The sequence below is a fragment of the Passer domesticus genome, chromosome 6 (assembly GCF_036417665.1).
Source record: "Passer domesticus isolate bPasDom1 chromosome 6, bPasDom1.hap1, whole genome shotgun sequence".
Lineage (NCBI taxonomy): Eukaryota > Metazoa > Chordata > Aves > Passeriformes > Passeridae > Passer > Passer domesticus.
Genome location: NC_087479.1, coordinates 71,484,431 through 71,508,863, shown reverse-complemented (window position 1 = coordinate 71,508,863; position 24,433 = coordinate 71,484,431). Strand labels below are relative to the sequence as shown.

The 24,433-nt window shown below is 46.5% G+C and overlaps 1 protein-coding gene and 1 long non-coding RNA gene across 2 annotated transcripts; one reads left to right on the top strand and one right to left on the bottom strand.

The window, feature by feature from the left end:
• Positions 1–397: 397 nt before the first annotated feature.
• Positions 398–3,055, top strand: LOC135303992 (uncharacterized). Its single transcript, XR_010365429.1, has 2 exons — positions 398–635; positions 987–3,055. It is a non-coding gene; the product is annotated as an uncharacterized LOC135303992 (long non-coding RNA).
• Positions 3,056–6,130: 3,075 nt separating this feature from the next.
• On the bottom strand, positions 6,131–19,730 carry LOC135302358 (uncharacterized). The gene is made up of 11 exons (XM_064422728.1): positions 19,602–19,730; positions 18,159–18,225; positions 16,482–16,586; positions 15,493–15,746; positions 13,524–13,648; positions 13,301–13,391; positions 11,739–12,006; positions 10,744–10,997; positions 10,064–10,188; positions 9,562–9,652; positions 6,131–6,707 (listed from the first exon to the last, which is right to left on the bottom strand). The coding sequence occupies exons 1-11, from the start codon at positions 19,728–19,730 to the stop codon at positions 6,522–6,524; spliced, it is 1,695 nt and encodes a 564-aa protein (XP_064278798.1). The 3' UTR covers positions 6,131–6,521.
• Positions 19,731–24,433: the final 4,703 nt, after the last annotated feature.

Below are 24,433 nucleotides of genomic sequence, written 5' to 3'. Positions count from 1 at the left end.
CCCTCACTCGTGCTTTTCCCCCTGTGCCCGCTCTGTCCCCTCTCCCTGTGCTGGGTCCGAGCTGGCGGCCGGGCCGGGCGCAGCAGCAGCTCCAGCCCCGGGTGTCCCTGGAGCGCTGGGAGCTGCCGGTGGCCCCAGGCACTGTCCCCTGAGGAGCTGCTGAAGGACGGTGAGACTGAGGGGGCTGAGGGGGCGGTGGCGCTGAAGGGACGCTGACCCTGAGCTGCTGCTGGGGCTGAGGGCTGTGGGGCAGCCCAGGGCCATGGTGGCACTGAGGTGACAGGCAAGTGGCACAGGCTGAGGGGCTGGCGGGTCTAAGGGGATGGGATGGGTCAGAAGGGACTGAGGGGGGTGAGAGGACTGTGAGGGGCTGAAGAAGCTGAAGGGGGCTGGGGGTTTGGCGAGAGCATGGGTGGGGCTGAGGGGATGGAGGGGCCAGCAGGGAGCACAGAGGGCTCTGGGACTGCAGCTCTGACAGGCCTTGGAACCAATTCCAGAGCCTCCACTTTTGCCACAGCTGCAAAGAAAACCTTGAGAACAGCCGGAGACTGCCAGGAGCCAGCAGGGAGAAGCTGAGTGCCAGCAGCAGGAGCAGTGAGCAGGGCCCTGCTGCTGCCAGCCTGGAGAGAGCCCGGGTGAGGCCCCATGGCCGGGGAGGCAGGGTGGGCTGAGGCTGGCGTGGGCTGTGGCCGTGGGCCCTGCCCGTGCTGGGGCTGCTCAGCGCAGCTGCCCCGGCTGGCACAGGGGCTGTCCTTGGGCAAGGCAGCTGTGCCGGCAGGGCCCGGGAGCTGTGCCGGCTCTGCCGGGCTGCCGGGGCTGCGGGACGGTCCTGCCGCGGCTGTGCTCACCACAGCCTGGCCCGCTCGGCTGCTTTCTCTTTCTGACCCTCCTGGGGAGGCTCTGACATTTCCTCTTCCCTGATGGAAGTGCAGCTGCTGCCAAGGGAAACGTCCCCATACTGACTCAGTGTTCCCTTTGCTTCCCAGATGTCCCATCTGCTGTCCCTGTCCAGGAGATGTGCCGAACTTCATCTGCAGGATCAGAAGAACCAGTGTCCTTTGGCCTCCCCCAGTTCCCACTGAGGACGAGAGCACCTGCAGAGCAGAGGAGACCAGCTGCAGCTCCAGGCCCAGGTCTTGCTGGTCACAGCTGAGCCTGTGTGAAAAGGTTTCTTAAGTTATAGGTTAAAATTCAACACATAATTCTACAAGCTAAAATTTAAATGCTGAATTCATATTGCTAACTCAAGGGAGCTCCAAAAATCTCTATTTCAAAAGCAACAAACCTTTGAAAGGTTAAACCTCAACAGAGCTGTGATCCTCCATCAATACCTCCTTCTTCCACTTGCTTAAAATCTCTTTGTCCTGGGCACTCACTAAGGCCTTTTTCCTGGAAGCTCTCTGGCTGTCTTGAATGCTTATGGAGTAACAGGTAATCCCTGATCTATTTTCAACTCTCTGCCCAGAGACTTCTGGAAGGGAGGTAGGACTGGTACTGGGGACCTGGCAGCTTGTCCAGGAATCAAAATTATTGAAATAATGGTAATGTGGACAAGGCATGCAAGTCCAGGTGGTGAGCTCAAATATGCAAGTACTTGCAGTTTCCCCTCAGCACTTGACAGCTAAGGGGTATGGTCTCTTCTTATTTCTGTCTCTTAATCTTCAATCCTTGCCACACTCCTTCAACATCTTTTGCATTGTCATCTTCCCTGTTTTCTCCCTCCCTTCTTCTTTCTGTGACTTTCTGTACACAACAGACTATCTGTCACACTCTGTCAGCTTGCTCAGTCACCCGAGCAGTGATAATGATGGTGTAGAAATTGTAGGTGCACAGGAGGCAAAGGTGTCATGCTTCTGTGTGCCCTCTGCAGGCAAAGCTGCTTCCCGAAGCTTCAGTCAAACTTGGAACAAAGGCTTGTCCCCACTGCAGGGACAAGAGAGGTAGGAAACTGGGCTCATAAAACATGCTTCTTCTGCTTCAACAAAAAACCGTGACTTCCCTTCACAGAGAAGGATGTAAACTTTTTCTTGAAGGGAATAAACAAATCTCTTTATGTCCTGATCTTTTACCAGTCTGAAATTATTTAAAAATGTCGTAAATTTTGTTTGTTTGTTTGTTTCTTTGTGGTGTTTTTTTTTTTTGTTTGTTTTGGGGGTTTTTTGGGTTTGTTTTTTTTTTTGTTTGTTTGTTTGTTTGTTTTGTTTTGTCTTGTTTTGGTTTTTTTGGGGGTTTTTTTGGTTGTTTTTGGTTTTTTGGGTTTGTTTTTTTTTGTTGTTGTTGTTCTGGGGTTGGGTCTGCATTTCAAGCCTGTTCTCCCAGCAGTCAGGGACCTGCACAGCTGCTGTGGGTGGGGCAGGTGCTCAGGTAATTACCAACAGGTAATTACTAACAGCCAGGTGAGAAGTTGGCTTGTGCCTGGTTGAGGGCTTGAGGACTGTGCTGAGAGAAGGGCTAGGGAGTGGAGTGGAAAATACAATTTACACAAGCAGGTATAGGTGGATGTCTGGGGTGTAGGTGGGAGTTAACTGGTTTAGGTACTGCATTTATGAAGAATTGAACATTTAACTCTGAGATAGGACTATTTAGTTGCTACTCTAAGTGCTGCATTTACTAACACGTAATGTAATTTCTGCTGCTGTGGCAGAACCTGCTGTCCCCTGCGCTCGGAACAGGCGTGGAGGGTCCCCAAGGCATCCTCAGAATGGGCTTTGCCCTCACCTTGGCTTGTGCTGCTGCAGATTTTGGAGACAATTGTGCATAAGAACGGGCACTAGAACCAGACTTGGGGCTGGCATGCTCTGCATTTCCAGAATGGCTCATGGACAGGGTAAGGTGGTATCGGTGCACTCTGGGTGAAGCTGTGATTCTATGGATACTTCAGTAAGAGAGGTTTTTTCAGGGTGATTAAACTTTCGTCCTTGCTGTGCTTTCTATGACATTTGCATCTCTATTTTGTAAAACTTCAGAAATCTGAATCCTCTTTGGCCCTGTGAAATGTTAAAAACGTCAGCAAAAGCCATCATAGTTTGCATGCGAAAATACATAATTTTTTACATTTGGGAATTAGAAATTCTAAAAATTTAAAACTGATTTCTGTTGCTGATGATACAGAAAGGGGGCACGTTGGTGCCCTGGGGCTTATGTCTGCTACTGTTGACTGAAAAAAATAATTTGAAGTAGCACCCTATGACTGTGGATGGCCAGAACGGAGGTCCAGGAGGCTTGACAGGTGTTTACTACTGAGTCCTTGACCTTTCCTGCCAAGCAAAAATTATAATTTCTTAGAACTATGTATTTATAAAAGAAAAGTATAAAGGAGAGATGTTGTACACTCTGTGTGTGTCCCATCTTGAACATATGACATTATAAAAACACACTCTCCAAACATCCATTCTTTTGTATGACCAGGTACATGCCAGGTAAAAGTGATTTCTTTGTTCAGAAGTATCTCACCTACTGACAACAATTAGAATTGCTTACAGGGCCTCAGTTGCAAATGCAAAACATTCAAAACTCAAACTAACTGGTTACATTAGAAAGCATGTTTTGCTTTTCTCAAGGGGCTGATTGTGAGCTATTTGATGAGCTATTCATGAACATATCCTGGGGCTGTTTGCATCAAACACTGGGATTTTGTTAGCAGTAAAAGAGGGAAAGTGCACCATGTGTGGGAAAGTAATTCCTTCCCAAAATATGTGCTTGGAGGCTACTTGGGTCAAAAGAATTTATTTTTAATTCAGTGGGCTGAAGAACTGCCCACCATCTGCTTTTTCAGAAAAAGAGGGTTAAGTCTTTGGCCCCTTTCAGAGCGTTAAATTACCAAAGCCGAAGGGATTTGCCCCAAAAAGCAAGGAGTGTGTGAGGCTCATGGCCATAGCTGTCTGCAGAAGTGAGCATGGGCCAAGGGAAGGTCCTGCTGCCCAGAGCCAGCCCGAGGTGTCCCTGAGGATGTGTCACATCCTCTGCCTCCTCTGGCAGTGCTGCCACAGAGCACAGCAGGAGGGATTGCAGGGATTTGTCAGCACGGGGAGGCAGAGCATGAGCTCCTGCTGACATTTCCATCCAGGGCTGGCACTTTCAGGCCAGCAGTGACAAATTCTGTGGCTCTGGCTGCACAGTTGCTGTTGGCAGTGCTGTGACAGCCTCTGCCACCAAGCCAGAGCCTCTGCAGGGGTTCCCATGACGTGCTTGGCATTTGGTTTCATCTGGGCACAATGCTCCTTCTTCCTTGATGTATCTGTTTGAGGACAGCACATGGTCTGTCTTGTTCTGGGGACAGTACAGAGTAACTCTGCAAACTGCAGGCCAGGTTGTCCAGTTCCCACAGGAGAATGTCATGGCATTGTTCAGCCAGCAATCTTTCTACAGTTTAGTGGACCCATTTTCTGCATGGCCAGAGGATTTTCCTTGTCACAAAAAAAAAAAAAAAACAAAAAAAAAAACAAAAAAAAAAAAAAAACAAACAAAAAAACCCCAAAACAACAACAACAAGAAGCCTAAATAATTACCTCAAGTAATAATAAGAGAAAAACTACTAAGATTCGGAATTCCCTGATTCCTTTTGGAATGTCATCAGATACAGATCTTCATTTCATAGCTGAAACTGCAAAAGTTATGTAAAACACTCCCAGTTAAATGGGACCTACTCAGCCCATGGAGGTCATTCCCAGCAGCAAGGCTGAGAGAACAAAGCAGAGTCTAAAAGCAGAAATTAGTAAATATGGCCAGGAAAACTCACTGAAGTGCCCACCAGTGCTTCCCCTTGCACTCTTGAGGTTCAGAATTCCAGTGGCTTCTAAAGAAAAAGTGAGCCCATCGGAAATGCCCTGTGGAAGGCACTACAAATTCCAATCCTTTCTAGAGAAAGTCTTATGATAGGAATAATTTCAGTCCCTTTTTATCTTCTTTGTGGAAAGTGCTCTCATCTTTCCACAAATTTCTGACCATCCCTGGTGCCTCAGGCACTTCCTCATCAACCTGGGGACTGTGTCTTATGTCAGAAAGCAGAGTAAAAAGGCACTTAAAGAAAAGTGGAAAGGACCATTTGAAGTGTTCCTAAGCACTCCTGCAGCAATAAAAGGGGATGGGATCAGTACATTGATACACCTGCCCCCAAGGGAAGCCAGCCCCAACACATAAGGGACTGGAGGGGAAAATATAGATGAGAATTTGAAGCTTCAATTTGTTAAAGCATGGAAATAAAATTTTCTAATGCAGTGTAGAGTGAGTTAGAAGAAATCCCATCAAGGGAAAGATATGTCATGAAGGGGTAACTATGAAAAGTCCTCAGTGTCAGCCCACCCTGGGCAGCAGCACTCTGGCACGCTCTGTCAAGCAGCAGCAGCCAGCAGGCCCAGGGGAGGCAGCCCAGCACAATTCACCCCATGCCCCCCACGGCAGCGTCCCTGGGGCTGCTGCACTGCAGAGCTGGAGGAGCACCCCTGAGCCAGGCAAAAATGGACCCAAGTCTCAGGGTTTAGGAGGTGACATTTCTTGAACTTGGCTTGAAGGAGAACAGAAGGGCAACAACGGCTCAGGTGTTCAATCACAAAACACCCCAAGGGCTCTCACATACAGGGACTCAATATCATTGTCTTGGGGACAATGGAGGAATTTGTAGAATACTCTGCAAGGAAGAAAGGGGCATTCCCAGCCACCTTTGAGTGTTCCCAAATATTATCCTCCCTCAGACAATTTCATATCCTTTCCCAAGAGAAGATTATGGTCTTGTTGCTAACATGTCCTCTTTTTCAGCTGAATAAATAAATGGCAGGAAATTTAGGAAAAGAACTAGACATCAAAGTCCCCATTGGTCTGTGCAGGAATCAACATCTGTGTCTCTCTAGAAAGACAGGTTGTGACTGACTAGTTTGGAGAAATCTACAAAACTGATAGCGATCCTGAAGGGACACTTGAACGGAATTTCTCTTTTTAAACCAATTGATGTACCTTGCCTCCAACGCTTTTCCATGTCTTTTACAAAACCCTTACAGAGATCTGGATCTTCCCCGGCTCATGACAAGGTGAGGCCATGATCTGCCAGCAGTCCTGAGAGCTGCTTCAGCTGACAGCTTAGAGCAGCCCATGTGCACTCCTCTGCAACCCTCCACAACAAGGTCATTTGGGGTGGAGGTTGTCCTCTACCCTTTCCATCCCTTAAGGCAAAGATTTTAAATTAACAAGTAAATCAGAAAACAGGCTTATTCTTGTCATAAAGAAATTCCATTTGCTACAATATTTTCTTAATATGTGCACAATTTTATAATAAAGGTACTGGGCTTCCATTCTCTACTGATAAGTTTCATTCAGTGGACAGAGCTAAGTCTTGAAGAGAAGAATTGACCAGAAGAAAGACTCTCCAAATATGATAAAACTGATGATAAGAGAAGGAGTTAACAATAATGCAACTTTTTTATTGCTAAAGTTCAATACTAAAGTCTCTAATCGTAGACTAACTAATCCTACATTTTTAACAAATAATCATCTCCTTATTACTAACTTGAAGAAACCTAAAAAGCTAATCATCTTTTAAAATAAAACAGCTGGAGCTCATAGATGATCCTTTGCTGAAGCAGAAGACTGGTGCCAGGACTCCAGGACTTGCTGCTTGCCAAATTCAGATACTCATTGCTGAATGTGGGACAGCTTTTTGTGGAGCTACTGCTCCTGTGGCACCTGCTCTTCATCTCGGAGTAGCTGGGGCTACCCTATGAAGGAGAAATCAAAAGAAAATCAGTGCATGCCAACATTTCTGCAGAGTTTAGAATTTCCTGACCTTTCCTACAAAATAGCCTTGAGGCACACTCAGCTAGTCCAGTCTGGCTTTATTAATGTAAAACAGAAAATATACACTGAGTTTATCTTTTGAGCTATTTTTCTCTGTGAGCACCACTCTTGAGGGAACATGGCAAACTGAGGCAGTTATAATGCAGACCAAAAAACAAACTCTAGACAAGTCAGAAACTACAACAACAAAAACCCAAAGCGCGTCAGCTCCTCAGGAGGGCAAAACTCATTAATGCTCAAAGCCACCGATGGGAGTCAAACCTTCTTCATTCCCTTCTCCCTCAAATCAACAGGTGTGAGGTTTATCAAGCTCATGATACAAATCCAAGATGAAGTGGCAATGAGAATAATAGATGCCACTTCCCAGCACTCTCACACCAATGCTTCTGCTCCTCTAGGCCTTAAGGTCTGGTTCTTATTGGATGAAAAAAACTCCCTCCACATCAGGCAGTTTTTCCTTCAATTCCTTCAAACCACCCTGAGATTAATATTTACAAGCAGTAAATTGCTAACAAGTTGAAATTCAGTAGCAGGACAGACAACAACTTGTGCCAAGGATGCATGCCAGGCCTGATACACCTCAGTAGTATGCAGGATAGTTTTGAAAAGAAAACCACAGATGCCTTTCCCCATTTTGGGTGGTCCCGGAGCAATGTGAGCCGGGGCCCTGCCGCGCCTGCTCCAAAGGCCGCAGCTGCCCCAGAGCCCCAGAGCTGCAGGAGGCCTGGCTGCCCCTGCCAACATCACTGCCCTGACACAAGCTGTGAGCAATTTCCAGGGCTTTAGACCACACACACACTTCTCCCTCCCCTCCTGCAAATGCCATGAGGGGATGCAGCAGCACTGCTGCAGCTGAGCCTGTGCAGCTGCACTGCAGGAAGGGAGGGCCCATCCGGGCCTCACCCACCTCGGTGTTCATCTCTGCACTTCCCCCCACCTGGCCCATCTCCTCCTTTACCTTTCTAGCTCCCTAGTTCACATTTACTTGTAAACAACATCTGTAGTATTAACTCTGAAATATGGTCTTGGTTGCACCAAAATTCGGGCAGAGGCTTCTCTTAATAATCAAATTTTACTCCATCATTGTCCACACTGGAGTTGGGAAAAGCAGCACATTAATACCTTCATTGAAATCCAAGGGACACTACTGCTTCAGCCTCTCCAGCTCTCTTCACATCTTTTTGGACATGCTAGTCCTCTACACAACTGCTGGCATTCTAGAACTCCAACATTTGTCTTTTTCTTGAACCTAAAGGGTGCAGGGGAAATGGAGCCCAGACTTGGAGACAGGGTGCTGGCTTTGACATCCCATTCTACAGGGATGGCTTTGACATCCCCATATAATGGAATGTTAAAGCCAGCACCCAGGAAGAAGAGTGGCCACCAGCTGCTGCCTGGATGTAACTGGGCTACTGCTCAGTTCTCTGCTTCTTGCTCCTGACAGGACTGATAAAGCCAGAAGCCCAAGGCCGTATCTGCAACAACAACAAAATAATTCATTCTTCTATGATCACAATCAGGTTTTGCTCTCCATTCTAAAAAAGCAGCATCTGTGAATTGGTAAAGTTTTAAAATGCACTATTTTTAATTAAAAATAACTGTCAAACCTGGAAGACCTGCAGGTAAATATCTGCTCTTCTGCATTCCTACTTTCTCATCTTAGCACTTAGCAAGACCTTCTCCAAGTCTACTGCTAAAAGGCTTTGGGAAGTAGACGCTCCCTTCAGCAGCTCCAGCAAAGCTTCCCCAAAATGGGGATGCCAGGTAACTTTTGTCTAGGTCCCAATTACTGCTTGCACACACCAGGAAAAGACTCAGCTTTTGCTATCAAACACCCACATAATTTATTACAGAGGAACCTGGCTGTTTTGGAGTTTTATGCATTAAAAACAAGATTAATGCTTCACTATTACAACCCATGAGTACAGGATGTTGTGGTTGGTTGTGAATTCTCATCAGGATGAACACAGACACCAGTCACATGTCCAGAAACTCTTGTGCATTTAGGTACAGCTGTCTTAAATCCAGCAGGCTCACCCACTCCGCAGACTCAAAAGCTGTTGGCTAACAAGCCTTTAAACTTGTACAAGAGAGTTTCACAAGTGGTTACCAAGGAGCCCTTGCTGTTGCTCAGGGCCCTTCAGTCATCTCTCAGCTCCTCCCAAGGAGCTTCTCAAAGGTGCTGCCTCACGAGCCACAACACACGGCCACAAGCTCCCCACAGGCACAGCAAACCTCAGGGCCGGGGATGGAGTAGAACAGGACAGCCGTGCTGTGCCCAGGCAGAGGGAGGGAGGAGAGAAATTAAGGCAGAGGAGGGAGTGAGGGAATAGCACCATTCTGTAGGTGCTGTGTTTTGTCCAGCCATGTGGATAGTGCAGAGCTGGGGTCAACAATGAGAGTGACAGAGAGACAGAGGGAGAAGAGAGCAAGAGGGCCCCATCTGCCCCAGCCTGGTGCAGCCTCTTATGCACAGGAGATTTCTCATGCAGTTCTGTCACACAAGCAGAGCCAGCCATTTGAGCCCTTCTCCAGGGAATGAGTTGAGGGTGGGGACTGAGCTCAAGTCTCCAGGCAGAGCAGAAAGTTGGATCAGGACAATGCTGCTCCACCCCTGCTGGATCCTCTCTTCTTATCATAACCTTGAGGTCACAGCAGTGTGTGGCAAAACATGCCTAGGCCTGATCCTGCACATTCCCATCACAGCTTCTACATCACCAGCAAGTCTGCTAAAATTTACTATACAATGCAGAATATTAAAAATGCACAAAATACCTGAGCAGGTCTTGCTGGAGCATCTGTCTCAGAAGGCCTTGGAGACGTTGCTTGGCTGCTGCTGGTGGGGTTCTGAGATGGAGCTGATTTTCTGTATGGATGGTCCAAGAGTTCATGTTACAAAGCCTAAATATCAACTGTCATAGTTCTTTCCTTGCAGGGAAAACAGACCTTCAGTGTCAGGACTCAAGGAAAAAACATGAAGCAGAGTTGAGGGAACTTTAGGCAGGACATCAGGAAAACATTCATGGCCCAGAGGGTGCTTGAGCACTGCAACAGGCTCCCCAGGCCAGTGATCACTGCAGCAAGGGCTCAAGAACAGTTTGGACAACTCTCTTGGGCACAGGGTGTGATTCTCGTGGTGTCTGTGCAGGGCCAGGAGTTGGATTCCATGACCCTGATGGGCCTCTGCTGGTGCAGCATATTCTAAGAATCTAGGCTTCATTTCCCAGGGCTTTTTTTCTAAAAAGGCTCTTTTCCTTCCCCAAGAGACTGAACTTACCTAGAAAGTATTGACTTCAAACTCTTTCTTTCGATTTTACTGTAGCCAGGCCAATCACTCTGAAGGGTTTGAAACAGATGTTCCTTCAGACTAAAGGAATTCTCCTTTGCATTCACGTTGGCTACCTACAGGCAGACGTTTAGGAAAACAAATCTTCATTATACCTATATGCAAACTATAGAAATCTAAAGGAGCTACTTCAGCTGGGATGGCAGAACATGGCTCTCATTATGTTGTGAATGTCTGCAGCGTGAAAAAGCCCTGCCACTACCCTGGGCAAACACAGCAACAAACTTTGCAGGTTCAGGGAATGAGTTCTTAAAAGTCACTGTGGGATCAACTAAAACTGTATCGACGTTGAATTTGAGTCCTTTGCCTAGGCTCCAAAACTATTTTCTTAGCTAAAGAGGAAATAATCCAATTTAATATAATAATGCTTGCATAATTCAGCAACAGCACCATTCAGGTGCATGGGGAATATTTAAAAAGGAAAGAAGGAGCTACTGCATCTTTCCATGGGTGTGCCTCTGATGAAAGCCTATCAGAAAGAAATACCAGTGGAACTTACCTTGAAGGAGTATTGGGAAAGTCTCTAATTTGAACAGGTGAGGAAGTAGTAAAATTATGAACAGCAGAACAGCATGATGGAAGAATTGGTGGTACAAGCTCCATGATCTCACCTGCTGAAGGATCTTTCCAAGGGAATCCTTGTCCTTTGGCCTGACTCCATCTCTCTGCAGCCGAGCAAGTAACTCTGGCTCCTTGTAATCCCTCAGAGCAAGCAGATGAATCACCCTGTCCCTGTAGGGTCGGCCGTGAACAGCAGCGCAGACGCTCCAGTCGATGTCTGCAAGTCTCATAGGCACCATCCTCTTCTTCTCAGGCACAGGACCTGGATTGTTTTGTTGGGCTCCTCTGACCTCTGCTTCTTCTCCTAAAGTGAGGGAAAACCAGAAACAGAGAGTTCAAATTGCAGGTTTGCAGAAGGCAAGGTAGTTGATTCCAAAGGATGCACCAAGAATGTTGAACCTCCATTGGCTGGGCATTTACAAATATAAAAGAATCCAAATAGTAAAGCATTAAAAAGAAACAGTTAGTAAAATGCCTGGTAAAGGAGTGATACTGGATGGGAGGTTTTAATGAAAACTTCTTTTTATGCATGGTGCTTTTATATGATTTCCCCAGTTTGTAAGCTCAAGCGTTGGCTATGTCAAGAATGGCATGGACAGTGGGAATATGTGCACTCTCAGCAAGTTTGCCAGCACCAGAGGCATGGGATGCCATCCACAGGGACCAGGACAAGCTTGGGAATTGGGGCCCTGGGAACCTCATTGGTTTCAACTAGGCCAAGTGCAAAGTGCTGCATCTCTGGGGTTGGGACATGCCCTGGCACCGAGGCCCGCCTGGGGATGAAGGTGGGGAGGACTTGGAGGTGCTGGTGGATGAGAGGCTGGATATGGGCATAAAAACATATAGATATCCAGTAAAAAAATGAAATGGAAGCATATCTGAAAGGAGTCCATCAGTTTAATACCCTTTGCACTTGGATTGTGTGACTCCTTTTCTGCCTGGGTCCTGAGCTCTCTGCTCTTCTCTTTGGCTTTGAGCATGGCAAGCATTTCATAAAAATCCAAAGGATGGGATTTTTTTACCCTCTCTCATTCTGTTTACTCACCTTTGGACTTGGGAGTCTTCCCCTGCACCCTGGCAGACACTGGGAATCCAGAATGTGTCAGAACCTTATTTTTCAGTTGTACTTCGGTGGAAGCGGAAATGGATCTGACACTTGGAGACATGTTCAAAATTGAACAGGATGTGGAAGGCAGGTCCAAGAAAGAAGGAGAGTGGCCACCAGCTGCTGGCTGGACATCACTGGGCTCTTGGTCAATCCTCTGCTTCTTGCCCATCACAGGACTGAGAAAGTCAGAATCCAGAGGCCGTTTCTGCAAAGATGATCCCGATTAGTTTTCCTCCCATTCTGAACAAACAGCATTTCTGAACTGGCGATGGTTGAAAACACACCTTTCTTACCTAAAACAGCCTTTCAAACAAGGAGTGCTGCAGCTAAATATGTTCTCTATTTCATCCCTACTTTCTCACCCCAGTATTCAGCAAGTCTTTCTCCTAGTCTGTAGCTCAAAGGCTTTGGGACAAAGACACTCCCTTCAGCACCTCTATCAAAGGCTTCCCCAAAATGGGGAGCTCAAGTTGGTTTTATCTTGCTCCCTGTTTCTCCTTAGACACACCAGGAAAACACTCAGCTCTTGCTGTCACACACCCACATGATTCCCTAAAGCAGCCCCAAGGAGCCACCGGTGTGGTGCCGATCACAGCGTGTCCAAAGCAGAGATGATAACAACAGAGGGAAGGCCCAGTCTGGCTGCAGGTCTCATTCCTGCTGTTCTCCAGAGGAAACCCTGGATCACAGCCTCTTCACTACCGAGCAAACACTGCTCCTATCCGTGCACATCAGCAGCTCAGAACAGGAGTGCCAGACACAGCTCTGTGCCTGCCTGCTGACAGAAATCCTGTGGGCAAGGAGGCAGGACTTAAGAGGATGCTGGGCCCTGCAACATTTCCTACTGTGGCTGGGAAAAGAGTAGGGAAAAACAGAGCTGTGTCCTCCCTCCTCTATTTAAAGAGTATTTTTAATCTTTAGGAAACTAACCTTTTCATGCAATGTTTTCCAAGATTCTTTCAAAAAGACCATGCTCTGATTTTAAGCCTAACAAGTCCGAGCTATTCCATGATGATTCAGAGTTCCCTCCTCTCACATGGGATAGTCTGAATCAAAATGGGAGCCTAAATGCTGCTTAGGACAGAAAAACAAGTTTCCTACAAATGCCTTACTACTGGAATTTGTCCTTATTCTAGACTTCCCTTAGATTTCTCTTCAAACAGTAGCACTGGCATGACCGTGCATGTTTTAAGTACTAGAGCTGCCATATCATCAAGAACCCTGCACAGACACAGCCAGGTACCAGAAACATGTCCACATCTTGTCCTTAGCAGAGTTTCCTACGCACCATGAGAAACAAGTCATGTGTGCAAGCTTGTTGCAGGCTTTGACATTGCAACCATCTGGAAAACTATACAGGAATCCCATTGGAAGTACACGCCTCAGGTTCATACAATATAAAGAGAGCACTACTGCTTCATATCACAGCTTGGACACCAGGAGCAAGTGGGATAGAACATCATTCATAGTAGAGAATGTTTAAAAAATTCACAAAATACCTGAGCAGTTCTGGGTGGAGTATCTCCTTCAGAAGGTCCCAGAGATGGTGACTGGCTGGTGCTGGTGGAATTCTGAGATGGAGTTGGTTTTCTGTAAGGATGGTCCAACATTTCAGGTTACAAAGCAAAACTATCAACAGTTATCGTTCTTTTCTCACAGGGAAAACAGACCTTCATTTCCCAGAGGGTTTTTTGAAATGGTTGTTGTCCTGACTGAACTTACTGAGAAAGGGTCACCTCCAATGTCTGTCTATCTCTTTCAGTGTAGCCAGGCCAATCTTCCTGGATGTCTTTAAAGAAATGTTCCTTCAGGCTGAAAGAATTCTCATTTGCATCCAGGTTGGCTACCTAAGGACAGACATTTAAAACATAAATGTTCATTTCACCTAAAGGCAGACTATAGATGTCAAACTGATACTGCAAAGCTAAAGCAAAGGTGAAAAGAAATCATGCACCAGTTTTCCTGGACTTTTGTTCAATGTGAAGAACAATGCAGCTGACATGTAAGAGGTAACAATATTAAAGAGGTGTGGTCCATTTGGGCTCTAGAAATTGGGAGGTAAATAAATGCCAAATTGCTGCAAGCATGGAGGAAATGGATGCTATGAAAACCTCTCCCTGCAGCAGGGATCCAGGTTTTTTGGTCTTTAACACAGCTTTGAGAGTCAAAGTCCCCTATGCCACAGCTCTCAATCTTCACCATTTGAAATACAAGGAGAGGCCAGGCTTTTCCTTTCTGTTTCCTTATCTTTTGAGTAAGACCTGAAGAACATCATCTCCATGGGCAAATCCATATTTTTCCACCCTCAGGAACACATTGGCTACCCTCTTGTTTCACCCAGCTGCATTGCCATGGCAGAGCACAGCCTGGGCCTCTAACGGGGCATGCTTTCACCATCCCATGAAGCTCCACAGGATGCTGGCATTTGTCTCTGCAAACAGAACTGCTTTTCTTTCTCAAGTGCTTGCTCAGAGGAAACTACAGGTTCCTATGGAACACTTGTGGGAGATAACCTACCTAGAGCTACACTTCAACAGCTAAAAAGTAACCAAGATACCCAGAATCAGGAATTTACTTCTTAAAAGCACAACTAAGTCTGTGTTGGAAAAGAAGGAAGGCTGTGAGTGTAAGAGCTCAGCAAATTCACCCTACTGGTTTTTCATCTATACCCAAAAACAATGCCACCTGCTGCGAAGTTAAGAAAAATGTGAATAATAGTTTTCAGGATGAAGTGCTGTTCACACAGCCCTTTCAGAATGCAAACCAGTACCTTGAGGCAGTTCACACTGCAAACATGAAACTACTCCTTCAAAATCTCCTTAAACATTGACAAGAAGAAAAGGGAGAGGAGATTTTTCCACCTCTTACCTTCTAAGGAGCTGAGCTTTGAAATCCTATAATCCCTTCTTTCATAGCTAAAAAGGAAATATTGCTGCATGATATGCTATTTAATGATAGCATAATTCAGTAACAGCCTACATGGACGGGGAATATGGAAAAGGAAGGAAACAGCCACTGAATCCTTCCATAAATGTGAATTGTAGGAATGATAAAGAAATACCAGTGGAACTAAACAAACACCTGGAAAAGTTACTGAATAATAATAGGTGCCAAGGAATTTGAAGACTTGATACACAGGACAACAAAGAACCCCTGTGCTCAAAGTTGGGAACCATCTCTATCATGGAGGATTTTCCTGGAACACCCTCCCCTGGAAAGCAATCCCCACAGATCCCAGCAGCAGTCAAGTACCATCGAGTGGCCACCAAATCCCTTCAAGTGAAATACTGCCCTAGGCAGCTACCAAAATTCTCTCCTCTGAAACTTGTCCCAGGATTTTAAGGACCTCAACTAAGTGTTTCATCCAGTTGAGACTTTCACCCTCTGAAGTTCCTCCATGAAGCAGTTAAAGAGTCCAAGGAAAAGAGAGAGGATTACAAAAAGGCACGAGAAGCAAGCATGTTACAAAGAATTTATCATTGCCAGCCATTCTAGAAAAACAACAATGCCTCCCAAGTTTGGAAGGTTTCTTTCTTTCCTCACATGGGCTTGCCATTGGGGGGAACTGGGTAAAGCTGATGGAAAAATCTAAACCAGGAGCATTTCCCAAGCCTCTCATTAGTTTCTAATTGAAACCCTGAAGTAAGACAGCTGAGAGTTAGCATTGCTGGCAGCGACTCCAGGATCTCACCTCCTGAAGGATCTTTCCAAGAGATTCCTTGTCCTTTTGCACAACTCCCTCTCTTTCTAAGTGGGAAAGTAGCTCTGGCTTCTTGTAATTCTTGAGAGCCAGTAAATGAATCACCCTGTCTCTGATGGGTCGTTGGGAAACAGTCCTGGAAAGTCTCTGGAAGAATTTGGCAGGGTTCGTGGGCATCGTTCTCTTCCTCTCAGGCACAAGATCTGGAGAGCTGCATGGGGCTCTCCTGAGCTCTGGTATTTTCACTTCAGTAAAGGAAAAACAGAAAAAGAGTTGTCAAATGGGGGGTTGGGAGAAGGCAAGGAAGTTGATTCAAAAGGATGTACCGAGACTGCTGAAATTCTGTTTGTTCAGCATTGATAGATCAGTAAGAATCCAAACAGTAAAGCATTGGGAAGAAACAATCCTTAAAAATACCTGGTAAACGAATGATATTGGAGGGATGGTATTAATGAAAAATTACTTTTATGCATGGTGCTTTTGTATGATTTTCCCAGTTTGTAAGCTCAAGCAGTGAGCTATGTCAGGAATGGCATGGACAGTTGGATTAAATGCAAGCTTGGCAAGTTTGCCAACACCAGAGGCATGGGATGCCATCCAGAAGGACCAGGACAAGCTTGGGAAGTGGGGCCCTGGGAACCTCCTGCGATTCAACAAAGCCAAGTGCAAAGTGCTGCATCTTTGGGGTTGGGACATGCCCTGGCACTGAGACACGCTTGGGGATGAAGGTGGGGAGGACTTGGAGGTGCTGGTGGATGAGAGGCCGGGCATGAGCTGGCACCGTGTGCCGGCAGCCCAGAAAGGCAACCGTGTGCTGGGCTGCACCAGGGGAAGCGTGGCCAGCAGGTCGAGGGAGGGGATATGACACACCAGGCACTGCTTTGAAACCAGGAACTCGTGCTTGATGTCTGATGGAGACTCTCTGAGTCCTGGTGAGACATCCGGGAGCTTTGTCTCTCCCATCACACACACAGACTGACCTTTCTTTACACGCTCCTTCAATCTTTCAATGTAGGTCAAACTTTTAATGCCTTTCTCCACTTCCTGTTCTTTGGACCATGCCTCTCTGATATGTGCCTGCAAACCTAATGACACAAACATCACACACTTCAATTACTTAGAACAAGGTAAACATGCCAGTTATTGAGTGGGGGCACTGCTGGTGTTTTGAGAAGCTCAATCCGATGTAGGTACAGAGACTTCCCACAGCATTCAAGCAAAAGACCTCCCAAAATGATACCCCTGAATGACTTCTAATGAAAATTACCTGAAACCATAACCAAGCATCAGGATGAAAAGTAGGTAAGAGTTCTTCACCACAGGGTAGTCAGGCATTGGGACAGGCTCCCTTAGTGGGCTCAGGGCACCAAGTCCAGCAGAGCTCATGAAGCATTTGGACAAGGTCCACAGGTACCTGGTGGGATTCTTGGGGACAGAGCTGCACTTGCATGTCCTTGTGGATCCCTTCCAAATCACATATTCTCTGATTCTGTGACAAACACCAGTCCCAAACTGATACTGCATGGAGCACGTTGCAAAGGCACGCTCTACCCTATCAGCAACCAGAGCTGTCTCACCTGAGATTCTCTGTGCCAGCCCAAAGTAGAAGTGGCCCCAAGTTCCACAATCGTCTCACTACTGCCAGTCCTCAGACCCCAGTTACTGAATGTTAAATATTCCCTTAGGATTTATGTAGACCACCACCAAGAATCACACAAATCTTCATTCACATGTGAAACAGAATGTCCTGAATGAGGAATTCAGAAGTTTAGCGTTGTCTCTCCAAAAAGCCACCAAGGGTGCTGCCTTAAAATGCTCTGCACTAGGCTAAGGCAGAGCAAGAGCTGCATGTGCAGGGGCAGAGATGTCCCTGCAGGCAGGTGACTGCAGCCACAGCCAGGTGAGAGCCTGTTTTTCTCAGGGCAGCTGGCTGTACCTGGCTCAGGTAGCACCTCACTGCTGCAGGCAGCACCACAGAGTGCCTGCAAGGAGAATGTGCACCTGGTGTCTGCCTGGAGCCAGGCTCCTTGGGGAAACAGCACTCAGAACAGGTTAACAACAAATGGCAGCCCCTAAGCACATTGTGCTTTGTGGGAAGTGATGGAATCCACTGGGAAGATGACACCAATGCCTTCCTTCCAATTTCCTTGAAAAGAACCCAACACAGTAATATGATAACAGTGACTTATTAATGACCAAGACCAAAAAAATTAAATCAAGCATGGTTCTCCACAATGACTTTATGGAAATTCTCCATGCGACTTCCTCTCAGTCATTTTTTCTTTCAATTTGCAATTAATTCTTATGGATAGGCACAATGCCTAGGTACTCCAAAATCTAATTGTAAATCAAAAACATTAGCTACCAAAACTGTGAATTTAAGTGCATAAGGTGGTCCAAATCTTGACCTCCATGCTCCAAATTCCAGCCCATCAAGGAGTATGGGAACAAGGAAGGACTGGCAGGCTTTCTCAGGGGAAAACAAACCAGTGCCTGAATGAACTGACAAGAGACTGCAAGGCTGACCTGAGGCCAAACCACCTCCAGCTGAGAGCTCTGAACACAAGAGATTCCCTCTCCCAAAAATATGCTGCAAAAATGAATTGCCAAGGTGAAAATCTTACAGACATTGAGCAAAATATGAAAGGCAACCATACCTCCAAGTGGGTTATACAATTTGACATCCTGCACACTTCCATTGTGCGACACCTCGCTGGCATTTGGCTAAAAGGAAGAAGAAATTTTCTGTAAAATCTTCAGCCTACTCTCCATCACTGCTGATTAACTAAGCCCTTCATTTTAAACAAGAGCTGCACTTGCAAAGGTTTGCTGTTCCATCACTCAAAAGGGCTGCTTTGACACAGTTCTCCCTCTGAAAGCAACCAGCTACAAAAGTGCCCTGAGAGAGCGACCCTCACTTAGCCTCTAATGCAGCCAAGCCTTCAAGTAGCAGGTCATCCTTTCCCTATAAATTGCTGGAATTTATAGGCACAGGCTTCCCCTGAAATCAAGTGCCTGAGTACAGTTGAACTGGTCAGTGCTCAGCTAACAATCCAGGTGAGAGTGGTTCACAAAAAGATTAAGAATTCAGAGCAGGACCCAACACTGGGATTTATCTGGCACTATGGAAGTACATCGTAGAGTCAGCTCCAAGAAGAATTTCATCTGCATGAGGTGAATTTCGACTCTCAAGAGGCATGAAAACCCTTTCTCTTTTCCTCAGCTCTAGATGCAATTCTTCATAGATGTGAAGAGGAAAGAGTTTCTCCTCGGTAAGTCAGATATACCAAATTTGGGTTACTTGGCTGATCTCATAATTTAGTACAGAAAGTGTCACATTCCAGTAGAACTTAAAAATCTCTAAAATGTTTTTCAGCCTAAGTACATTTTTTAACAAAAACAACTACTGCCATCCAACTGCTTCATTCTGAAGGCACAATTGGCTGAGATAAAATCTAAAAAGGTATGATAAATGGACTGGAAAATGTGGACTAATTAGCATGAGAAAGGAGACATCAATCCCAAATAGAGGATAGCATATTACTTAGTGGAATTGTACTTTAGAACCAATTAAGGTTAATTTCTATGTTTGCTAAAACTGTATCAAAGAGTGGAAAAGCTTTGAAAATGATGTGCATGTGGCTGGAGTTCTCCACTAGGCATCACAGCTGGGAATATACTAATACATCCTCCTAATACTAGAAAATACTGTCAGAGAGTTTCCTTTACCCTGACATGTTCGGTGAGTGCAGTACAACGTGGAACAATGAGAAATCCATGCATTTTGGCCAAGAGCCATGCCCAGGCATGAATTTCCCAAGTGTCCCAGCATGGAGAACATGTGACTTTCACTGGCACCTCCTCAGTGTCATCACTGAGTGCCACATCCACCAGAGAACCTCCCACTTCCTCTGGCACCTCCTGTGTGTCATCCCTGTGAGTGGTTCCCACCCGGGCAGCTGCCTCCAAGGGGCCCTGGAGCAGCCGTGGGGCCCCAGCCCTGCCCAACAGGTCCCGCGGGCTCAGCAGCACCTGACACCAACACCATGGCCAAGCCCCCACCCGCTGCCAGCCCGCAGAGCCCCACAGCTGCCCCTCACCTCTTGGTCCTGGGGCCTCTGGGTCACCCTGACGGGCACGGCAGTGCTGCTGGGGGCCCTGCGGGACGCAGCGCGCGCTGGGGCCCTGCGGAACACACTGGATCCTGCCCAGGCCCGCAGCTCCGCCATCCCGCTCTGCCTCGGCTGCTCCCGCTGCCACAGACACTGATCCTGCTGCAAAGGCTGCAAAATGCAAAATCCTTCTTAGCAAAATGTGTTCCTGGATGTTTGGCCTTGGTGGCTTTCAAGGCTCATCAAGAAGAAGGGAGATCACCCCCATGAAACAAGAAGCAGCCACCAAGCTCAAAGGGATGGCCCGGCCTTTGAAAGGCAGGTTACTTGTTGGCTCAATTGCCTTGGTGAGGTGCAGGGCTTGACAGCCTTCAGTGACCTCGACACAGGGGAGGTTAGCAAGGCTTGGGAAGAACGATGCACCTCTGATGGTGGACACAAAGAATGCAGGATTTATGGGCACAAGGACATTTGGCAGAACCCCCGAGAAAAGGAACAAACTGATGAAGCCAACACAGCAACTGTGCTGCATCAGCTGTGACAGGGTAAAAGGCCATTCCAGCAGGAGCAGACCATGGCCACCCACTCCAGAAACCTCACTGTGAATAAGGGGGAGACTGAGCATGCAGACTATTGACCATGAGAAGTGAGAGGAAATTACCCAACAGCAGACATAATACTAATTATGAAAAGAACTAGGAGACTTGCAGTCAATGAACACTAATTCCTTTCTTTGCTCAATTGTATAAATACTAAGACACTCTGGTTCTTGTGGTGCTGGCTTTGTGAATTTGCCCCTGAGCCCCCCCTTTCTGCCCAGAGCTGTAAATAATTACCTCCACTCAGTGTGTGGATCAGCCTCTTGAACAACGAGTGCTGGAACCACCAAAGCTGGAACAACACTCGCTGTCGCTCTGACACCTCCGCTCTGGCTGCAGCCGCCGAAGGGTCTGAGCGGTCCTGCCGTGTGCCGGTGACAATGGCCACGTGTCCTTGGAAACGGGGAGTTCCATGTTCCAGGCTGGGCGGGATGTCACTGAGGAGCGGGACGTGTCACAGTCGGGGCAGAGGGAATTCACAATGGGCACAGGTGGGGAATGCCCTGCCTGGCCCATGACTGACTCAGCTCATTTCCAAGTGCAGAAAGGGGCACTCCACCAACCCCAGGTGCTGCAGCTGTGCAAACCAGGCCTAGTGAAGGGTTTCTGCTCTAACGTGCTGCACTTGGCTCTCTCGGAGGCGAAGGAGCAGCTTAACACCTCTCACCAGGGCAGCAAGGTGCAGCCCTCCCAGCACTGGGCACTCCTGTCCTGGGCCCTTCAGTCTGTGAGGCTTCCAGCACGTACACGGTCACTCAAACATCATCTCTTTGACAAAATCCCCCGACCTTTCCTCATCCCAGTCCCCTAAAAGGAAACAAGCCAGCAGCATGCCCAGGCCCCCACAGCCTCTGCAGGAGGAGCTGACATGGAAAGGCCAGTGCTGGCCCCGAGCAAAATTCTAGGCTGACATTTGTGCTGACTGCAAGTGGCCATTGAAGTTATTGACACATGTAGAAAAACATTTTATATTCAATTTATGATGGTTTTATTGTCATTTCCCCCATACCCAAGATTAGTCCAGATTTCAGTCAGCTGGCACCAAAAATAAGTGCTAGCCATAAGTTGTCCAGGCATTACAGGGAGAAATAATAAAGCATGTAGGTTAAAATGTGTTGAATATTACCATCCAAAGTTCATTTTCAATGATATCTTGTGTTAGTTTTGAAGTCCATGTCTATATCTACCCATGTCTCATCTCCTGGCTGCCACACTCACAAGGACAGTGTAGTCTGGGGACACAAAGGGAGGAATCAATTTGTCAAACACCAGAGCCCAGATCTGTAAAAGAACTGCGTGCCTTTTTGGGAATGACTGGTTTGTGTTGATTATGGAGCCCCAGTTAGGGACTGTTGGAAAAGTCTTTGTATGAACCATGAAAGGAATCCATGGAGGTTGTTACACTGGACTCGAATGTCCAACAGCCTTTCCATACCTTTTAAAGGTTATTGATGACAACCCCTGCTCTGGAGTTACCAGATTTGATGGAACCCTTTGCACTGTTCATCCATGAGTGCCTTTGCCCTGCACAGTAGCCCCATATTTAGCTCAAAGAATGGGAACGAAGGAAGAAACCCTGTGGTATTTTGGGCGTATTTCTCAAAAAATAACTAAAAAATGTACTCAAGGCATGGTCAGTGCACCTCAGAGCAGGAACCACCATGGTCCTGATTGATAGAATATACTTGAAAATAAATGGGAAAGAAAAGTGATAGTTTATGTGCCCAACATGGTTATGTCTGGTTCAGCACAAAAAGGAGGTCACTGGTTATCCCTGAACAGAAACTGAAAGTAACAGGTGGTACTCCTGGAACAAAAGACGTGGTGCTAAAGACAGCTACTGCCTTGAGCCCTGAGTAAAGGTTACAAATTGCTGGATTTGTTACAAGAATGCTGGTTGATTTGATATCCAGCAATCTGGCATATCATCAGTCAGAAAAAGGAGTGTAAGAATGGGAGAAGACTAGAAGTCCCCACTCTAGGTGGGACTGGCTTTCCTCATGGCTACCAGACCTTTAAAGGCTTACAGAAGTATTTATAACCCGTGCTGGAATTGTTGCTGTTTGCATTTTTTTCTGTGTGATAATTCATTGTATTTCAGCTTTCATGAGATGGTTTGCAAATATTTGTAATAACAAACATTCTTATCCTAGAAAAGAAAATTAGTTTTAGAAGTGAGACTTCCAAGACAAATCTTGAAAGGATCTCTGTGAGGGATTGTTGCAAATAGCTTATGAGGGAGGAGTGGGTAGTGGAACACTGAAAGCTCTGAAACCCTCTATGTCCCAAGCCAAGCCAGAACAACACAGTTTCTTCAAGAACACATTCTGCTGCTCAGACAACCAAGATGAAAATGACTACTATATGGAAGACCACAATGAAAGGTCAACAAAAGGCCAAAAGCTCAGTGAACACCCAGGGTCTCTAAAGATCCCCAGTAGACCCTCAGAAACTAACTGTGCAGACTCAAGCAATTTATACATATTTAATGATTTCTGAGAAACGGAATGCCTGTGTGCTGCATACTGCAGTAAAGCACAGCAAGCTCACCCCAAAGTGTGCGTGTCCCCGCGGTGCCTGTGCGCCAGCAGCAGGTGTCACTTGGGGTCTGCCCGGTATCTGCGTCTCTCTGCTCCCCCAGGGTTTCCCTGGCTCAGGAGATCCCCCGTTCTCCACGCTTGACTGCTCCACTCTTGGCTGTGCCTCTCAGAAACAGGGCTCCTATTGCATGAGTGAATGCCTTGAGAGCCAGCCCCTCAAACACTTCCTTTGTCCTTGCTGCACATGTGCCTAGAGCAACATGTGGGTCACCTTCCTGCCACTTCAGCATGTGCAGAACTGCACTTAAGTGCCACTTCTGTTCAAAGTTTTCTGGAGGCAAAAAGGGAGCTGGGGCGGGGCAGAGGGGCTGATGTCAGTAAGTGAGAGGTTGTCCTCAAGTCCCTTTTGCCGGGGCAGATGCCATGGGGGTCTGTCACCCAGAGCAAGAGCCAGGACCCGCAGGAAGGATCCTGTGTCCTGGATCTGGCCAGGAGGGTGATCTTTGCAGCAGCTCGGAGGAGCACGGCCAGGACCTTGGGGTAACTGGATACCACCTGCCACGTGGCAGGGGCAAATGGAAGGGTTTGTTCTTCCTCCACCTGTGTGCTGCAAGTCATGGGCTGTGCCAAGTTCTGTGTGGAGAACGATCACATGTGACTCGTTCGCCTCTGGTACACTCTCCTTTTAGTGTTGTTATTACCGTTTGTGTTCTTTTTTCACTGCTCTTTCTAGTAAATTGTTCTTATCTCAACCCGTGATCTTTACCTATTTGTGCTCTTCTCTCCATCCTGCCACAGGGAAAGTGGTGGGGAAGTCAGTGAGGGGCACGTGCTCTGAGGGGTATCAGTGTGAGCACTCAACTGGGGAATACCATTCCTACACTGCAACAATGTGGAAAACTCAGTTTCCTAAGGTACTTTCCTTGGCTAGTCCTACAGGAAAATCAGCCTGCTGAAAAGCAACTGCTGTCATTGAACTGAAAGCCTGCTAGGTAACACTTGTTTTAAACTACAGATTTAATAAAGTTACACAAGCAGCAAAAATTAAATGTTGCCAAACCGTCTTTATAATAACATTTTAAATTATTTTAAAATCCAAGATGGGAGAAACTCCTGTGAACTTTTTCCAATCCCACAGTGGCAAAGAATACAAAGAAAGTAAAGCAAATTACAACTGAATATTTTCAGCCCCTAAAAAAAAAGTTAAGCAAAATAGCAGAAAGAGTTACATTTGAGCTGCATTTCCAAAGCAGATGGTTGACTTTAATGCTTAAGGCTACAGAAGAGGAAATGAGAGAATCTGTGTGTTGAAAAAAAACAACCTGTAATGGAACTGTGCAAATGCATTCTCTTCCTCCCTGAAATGAAAATTCTCATATTCAAAATATCATTAAAAGTTGAGGCCAAAATTTCAAGTGACTTGATGTCAATGAGCTGTGTTAAATCTTTGAAGAGAGCATTGCTGGTCTGGCTTCACAGGCGCCTGAATGAATGATGAACAGAAGATCTGTACATTCCAAATTATACTGTCTTGGATAAGCCAGATTTTCCAAAGATTCAACAAACAGATTTGGGTTTGGTTTATTTTCTCCCACTAAAAAGAGCTAAAAGAGTTCATGCACTCACTTAGTCAGGTCAAGGTTCTGAAGGGTCACTCAGCCAGTATTGAGGTCACAGACAG

Excerpts from the sequence above, each read along its gene's own strand:
- LOC135302358 (XM_064422728.1), bottom strand. The coding sequence starts at position 19,730 with ATGGCGGAGCTGCGGGCCTGGGCAGGATCCAGTGTGTTCCGCAGGGCC. Across the intron at positions 10,998-11,738 it reads GAAGACTCCCAAGTCCAAAG|GAGAAGAAGCAGAGGTCAGA; the intron begins GTGAGTAAACAG and ends CCCTCACTTTAG. Across the intron at positions 10,189-10,743 it reads TTGGAAAGATCCTTCAGCAG|GTAGCCAACGTGAATGCAAA; the intron begins GTGAGATCATGG and ends GTCTGCCTGTAG.